Source organism: Sus scrofa, chromosome 9, assembly GCF_054392235.1.
Source record: "Sus scrofa isolate SSC_HxYL_T2T_F1_AM1 chromosome 9, Sscrofa_HxYL_maternal_Yorkshire_Landrace_v2.0, whole genome shotgun sequence".
Classification (NCBI taxonomy): domain Eukaryota; kingdom Metazoa; phylum Chordata; class Mammalia; order Artiodactyla; family Suidae; genus Sus; species Sus scrofa.
The window spans coordinates 5,858,857-5,865,653 of NC_139391.1; the positions used below are offsets into that span (position 1 = coordinate 5,858,857).

At 43.7% G+C, this 6,797-nt stretch overlaps 1 protein-coding gene across 1 annotated transcript; it reads right to left on the reverse strand.

Moving 5' to 3' along the window:
* Nucleotides 1-253: 253 nt before the first annotated feature.
* On the reverse strand, nt 254-4,810 carry LOC100517545 (olfactory receptor 52B4-like). Its single transcript, XM_084978318.1, has one exon. The coding sequence runs from the start codon at nt 1,459-1,461 to the stop codon at nt 517-519; it is 945 nt and encodes a 314-aa protein (XP_084834444.1). The 5' UTR covers nt 1,462-4,810; the 3' UTR covers nt 254-516.
* Between the last annotated feature and the right edge of the window lie 1,987 nt (nt 4,811-6,797).

Consider the following 6,797-nt stretch of genomic DNA (forward strand, 5'->3'; position numbering starts at 1 on the left):
AGCATAAGAATCACACAATCCATGTTCATTACCCCATAAGAGACATACAAGATGATAGGATACAAATTACAATAGAGATAACTGCAAAGCCGAGGAAACACTGATTCTAAGAATGTCATTTACCTAGAACAAAGGACATAAAGGAACAGAGACTCACATGCGATTTTCCAGATATCAAATGATGTCTCAGAGAATAAGAAACTCAACTAGAGAATAGTTGAGCAAATTCCCAGGCCACAAAATGGTTCTTACTGACAGATTTTCAATTCCCACTAGTGTTTAAAAGAACACATACATGACTTCAGGAAAAGAATCCAACTGGCATAGGTTCTTTGCAGATGGTCAAAAATAATAAAGATTTTGAGAGTGTTTTGCCAATGGAAGATGTAACTCATGACAATTCAATGATAAAGCCTGCCTCCAAATAAAATTTGTAGCACTATTTCTAAGCGCTTCAGCTGACACCTGCCACCATTGATAGCTAGACATGCTGAAAACTCTGTCCCTATTCCAAAGCTATTTCTGCTTCAGGAAAAATAGGTGAGCCACCTGCTCTCGAATTGCCTTGGTCTTGATCCCATAAATGATGGGATTCAGCATCGGGGGAGCCAGCACGCAGACATTGGCCAGCAAGATGTGGATATGAGCTGGGATGTGGCGTCCAAACCTCTGAGTCAGGGTGGTGAAGATGGCAGGCCCATAAAAGAGGATGATGATGCAGACATGGGAGCCACACGTGTTGAGAGCTTTGTGACGAGCATCCTGGGAAGGCATGTGGAAGACAGCACGGAGAATCAGCATGTAGGACACAAAAATTAACAGGACATCTAAGACCACCGTTGACACTATGACAAAGAGGCCATACCAAATGTTCACTCGAATGTCATTACACGCATATTTGGCCAAGCCAATGTGTTCACAATAGGTATGTGGAATGACATTATTTCGGCAGAATGTCAGCCTTTTCAAAAGAAATATGATGGGGAAAATAGTACAATAACTTCTCAGAAAGATGGTAACACCGATCTTCCCAATCAGCGTGTGTGTCAGAATAGTGGTGTATCTCAGAGGGTAGCATATGGCAATGTAGCGGTCAAATGCCATCACCAGCAGGATGCCTGACTCAGACATGAAGATGCAGTGTGTGATGAAGAACTGAGCGATGCAGCGATTGAGGGAGATCTCCCCAGCACGGAACCAGAAGATGGCCAGGGCCTGAGGGACTGTGCAGGTGGACAGCACCACGTCGGCCCCGGCCAGCATGCACAGGAACAGGAACATGGGTTCATGGAGGCTGCGCCTCGTGAGGATGATGAAGATGAGCAGGCTGTTCCCAAGCAGGGCGGTGACGTAGGAAATGAAGAAGGGGATGGAAATCCACAGGTGCTGGTCCTCAAGGCCAGGGATGCCCAGCAAGTAGAAGATGGTGTGGCTGACCCCAGTGCGGTTAAAGGAAAGCATACCTGGGGGCACCACCAGAGACGTCACCTCATGGTCACTGGCTGAGATGAAAACACAGATTTTCTGGGGATGCTCTTTGTGAAGTCACCAGCAGCCTTTAGCCCATCTCACACTCTCCACCTTCCTTGACCATGCAAAGAAGAAGACACCTACAGTGGTGAATAAGATATGTTCTCTGCCCTCAATGAGGGACACTCTAATTAAAAGGTACGTGGTTTCAACTAACCAAACTAAAACACACTGGTGTACATTTCCTCTGACAAATCGATGGTTATCAATATATAAAGGAAAAAAGGAGGAGAAGGGAGTGATGTCTCTTTCTTTTTTTGGCCAAAGACCAAGCCACTGACCTCAGGGGTGTTTGCCCCTTTGGTCTCCTGATAGAGCGACTTTGGGCCAATACCTGTTCATCCCAGAAATCTCCTTCCAAAGGACTCCATACCATCTTCGCACATCTGCCCAAGAAGGCCTGGAGGGCTCCTCTTTCCCTCTCTGCTTTGGGAGCCCCATCAAGATCTCAAGGCTGCTCTCCTATCTCCCAAGACACACCTGCAATTTCTAGGTGAATGTCTCTCCTTTCTCATGTCCAAGTGAATTACTAAGGCACCTGTAATTGTAAGGATGGTGTCCCTTTATTTACTAACCTGCAGTAACATCAGACAGACCAGGTATGCACCTGCCTTCCCAGACCTCACCCACCACATCTGCTCAAACCAGAGATCTGGGCCTCCGGTCATGACCATTCTTTGTGTACTTACATCAAGACCTTCCAAGAGTCTGTCCCTTCTGGCCTGTCTGGGACATAGCACCTGCACAGTCCTGACCCTCGTCTTGGAACCACCTCCATTGGCAGGTGTTTAAGGCCCTCACCAGCCTTAGACTGAGCCTCCAGGGACAGACATTGCACTGGAGATGAAGTCAGCCTGTTGTGTGGCAGGATGGGGGCATTGCATCCTCTCTCATTAGAGTCCTTGAGGGAAGCACTTACACCAGGGCTCCAGGGACAGACGTTGGTTGCAGAAAATCCTTGCCCAGTGGATTTCAAGTGAAATGAAAACAGAAGCAACAGGAAGAAGGTGAACATATATCCAAGAATCAACATCAAGACACATTGGACTTGGGAAGGAAGAGACAAGAAATAAAATAATTGCAAATGAATCTACAGACACACTTATATTGTTAGATTGTTACCTCTTGGACTGGAAAGAAGTTATCTCATTTTGGATTGTTTTTATCTTGTTATCGTAAACATACAAACACACACACACAAACACAGAAAACAAAACAAGTGGCCTAATGAATTGCAAGGCAAAGATCACCCAGGTCAAGAAATGCAAATGGACCCTGCCTATTTTCCAGCTGCCCCAACTGAGCAGCTGATTCTAGACACATGGGTCTGCTCCCGGGCCCCTCAATTTACCTGCAGCTACCGGCTCCTCCTGGGGCCTGCAGTGCTCCGGATGCGCTCCCCTTCCCAAGACCAGAACCGCTGGCCCAGATGCGCCCGATAGTTCTTCCTCTCTCCCTACCCCGGGTGGGGGACTCATGCCCCTCAGCCTGGCAGCAAAGCGCTGCACACCCATACTTAAAATCCACAGAGAACACCGCTCTCCTGAAGTTCAATTTGCTGCCACCACAGAGAAGCACATGGAAACTCTCTTCTGCTATCTTCTTCATGCAAGCGCAGGCCCCGCACAGAGTTTCCTGGACCAAAGCCCAGTTGACAGGGCATCTGTCTCGCCCACAGACTCCCATTCGGGGCTCTTCTAGCCCTCGGTCCCTATGGGAGATGGCACTAAGATGGCAGAATAGAAGGACTGGAGCTCAGCTTCTCTCCTAAAAACAACAAAATTCACAACTAAAGGCTGAGCAATCTTCACCCAAATGGACCAGAAACCTTAAAAAAGATATCCTACTCCAGAAGAAAAAGAGGAGGACACATCAAGAGGTAAGATGGGCGATTTCATGATATAAACAACCCCATACCTCCTGGGTGGGAAACCCCACAGACTGGAAACTAAGTGGCTCACAGAGACTCACCTACAGGAGTGAGAATTCTGAGCCCCACATCAAAGTCCCATGTGTGGGGGTCTGGCAATGGGAGAAAGAGCCCCTGGAGCATCTGGCATTGAAGGCTAGTGGGGCTTGTGTGCAGGAGCTCCACAGGACTGGGGGAAATGGAGACCCCATTCTTAAAAGGTGCACGCAGACTTTCATGGGAACTGGGTCCCAGAGCAAAGCAAAGTCCCCATAGGAATCTGGGTCAAACCTGACCGCAGTTCTTGGAGGGCCTCCTGGGAAAACGGGTGAAGGTAGCTTGTGTGGGAAGGATATTGGAGGCAAAGCTCTCAGGAATATTCAGCAGCCTGTCTTTCTCTGGAGGTGGCCATTTTGGGAAAATCTGGCCCCACCCATCAGTCAGCTGCTGAGAAGCCCCAGGGCAAACAACAACCCAGGTGGGATCACAGCCCCACCCCTCAGTAAATAGGCTACCTAAATACCCCTCAGGCACATAGATGCCTCTAATCCCATCCAGAGACTAAGCCCCAACCACCAGAGGGATTAGAATCAGCTCCACCTACCAGGGGGCAGGCATCAGCCCCTCCCATCAGGAAGCCTACAGCAAGCTCCCATACTGACTTCAGTCTTAAGGAGGGCAGACACTAGAAGTAAGAGAGGCTACAACTCTATTATCTGTAAGAAGTTCACCACACCAAAAACCTATAAAAATGAAAAGACAGAGAACTATAACTCAGATAAGGGAGAAAGGAAAAACCCCAGAATATCAGCTAAGAGATGAGGAGATTCTCAGCCTCCAGGAAAAAAACTTTAGACTGTTGATGCTGAAGAAGATGCAAGACACTGGAAATAAACTGGAGGCAAAGATGGATAACTTACAGGAAACACTGAGCAAAGAGATACAAGATATAAAACTTAAACAAGAAGAGATGCAAAATACAATCACTGAAATAAAAAATTCACTAGAAGCAGTGAACAGCAGAATACATGAGGCAGAAGAACGAATAAGTGAGGTGGAGGACAGGTAAGTGGAAATTACAGGTGCGGAACAGAAAAGAGACAAAAGATTGAAAACAAATGAAGAGAGTCTCAATGAACTCTGGGACTATGTTGAACATACCAACATCCGTATTATAGGGGTGCCAGAAGGAGAAGAGAGAGACAAGGGGACAGAAAAAATATTCCAAGAAATAATAGCCAAAAACGTCCCTCACATGGGAAAGGAACCACTCACTCAAATCCAGGAAGCAGAACAAGTACCATATAAAATAAACCCAAGGAGGAATACACCAAGACACATATTAATCAAACTGAACAAAATTAAAGACAAAGAGAAAATCTTAAAAGCAGCTAGGGAAAAGAAATAAATGACACACAAGGGAATCCCAATAAGGTTACTGGCAGATTTTTCAGCAGAAACTCTGCAGGCTAGAAGGAAGTGGCATGATGAAAGGAAAAAAACCTCCAACCAAGATTACTTTACCCAGCAAGGCTCTCATTCAGATTTGAAGGAGAAAGCAAAGGCTTCACAGATAAGCAAAAGCTGAGAGAATTCAGCAACACTAAGCCAGCCTTACAACAAATACTAAAGGAACTTCTCTAGGCAGAAAAGAAAAGGCCACAACAGGAAACAAAAGTTCCACAAATGATAAGGCTCAACAGTAAAGGTATATATACTTTAAAGATACAAAATCATCCATGCACAATTATACCACCAAAATCAGAAATCATGAGAAGAGGTGGGTACAAATGCAGGACACTGGAGGTGAACTTACAATTAAGAGAACAACTTAAAACAATCTCATATACCTATAGACTCTTATGTCAAAACTTCATAATAACTGCAAACCAAAATCTACAACTGATACACAAACGAAGAAAAGTCAACTCAAATACAACACTAAAGATAGTCATCAAGCCAGAAGAGGAGAGAACAGGAGAAGGAGGGAAGAAAAAAAAGCAACAAAAACAAATCCAAAGCAATTAATAAAAATGGCAACAAGAACATACATATCAATAATTACCTTAAATGTTAATGGACTAAATGCCCCAACCAAAAGGCATAGACTGGATGAATGCATATAAAAACAAGACCCATATATACTCTGTCTTCAAGAGACCCACTTCACTTCTAGGGACACATACAAATTGGAAGTGAGAGGATGGAAGAAAATACTCCACACAAACGGAAATCAAAAGAAAGCTGGAGTAGCAATACTCATATCAGACAAAACAGACCTTAAAATGAAGAATATTTTAAGAGACAAGGAAGGTCACTACCTAATGATCAAAGGATCAATCCAAGAAGAAGATATAACAATTTTAAACATCTATGCACCCAACATAGGTTCACCACAATATATAAGGCAACTGATAACAACCTTAGAAGGACAAATCGACAATTACACAATAATAGTGGGGGACCTTGACACCACACTCTCAGAAATGGACACATCATACAGACAGAAAGTCAATAAGGATACACAGGTCCTGAATGATGCATTAAACCAGATGGACTTAATAGACACTTATAGGGCATTCCATCCAAATGCAACAGAATACACATTCTTCTCAAGTCCACATGGAACATTCTCTAAGATTGATCACATCCTGGGCTACAAATCCAACCTCAGTAACTTTAAGAAAATTGAAATCATATCAAGCATCTTTTCTGACCACAATGCTATATGACTGGAAATCAACAACAAGAAAAAAAACTGCAAAAAACACAAACACGTGGAGACTCAACAACATGCTGCTAAACAACCAATGGATCACTGAAGAAATCAAGGAAGAAATTTAAAAATGCCTAGAAGCAAATGACAATAAAGATAGACACTCCAACCCCTATGGGATGCAGCAAAAGCCCTTTAAGAGGAAAGTTTATAGCAATACAACCCACCTCAGGAAACAAGAAAAACCTCAAATAAGCAACCTAACTCTACCTCTAAAGCAGCTCGAGAGAGAAGAACAGACAAGACATAAAGTTAGTAGAAGGAAAGAAATCATAAACATCAGAGCAGAAATCAATGAAATAGAAATGAAGAAAACCATAGAAAAGATCAATGAAACAAAAAGCTGGTTCTTTGAAAAGATCAACAAAACTGATAAACCCTTGGCCAGACTTATCAAGAAAAAAAGAGAGAGGACTCAAATCAATAAAATTAGAAATGAAAAAGGAGAAGTAACAATGGACATCACAGAAATACAAAGGATCACAAGAGACTACTATATGCATCTATATGCCAATAAAATGGAAAATCTAGAAGAAATGGAAAAATACTTAGAAAGGTACAATCTTCCAAGACTAAACCTGG

What these genes read in the sequence shown, in the direction of transcription:
- LOC100517545 (XM_084978318.1), bottom strand. Translation starts at nt 1,461, where the DNA reads ATGCTTTCCTTTAACCGCACTGGGGTCAGCCACACCATCTTCTACTTG.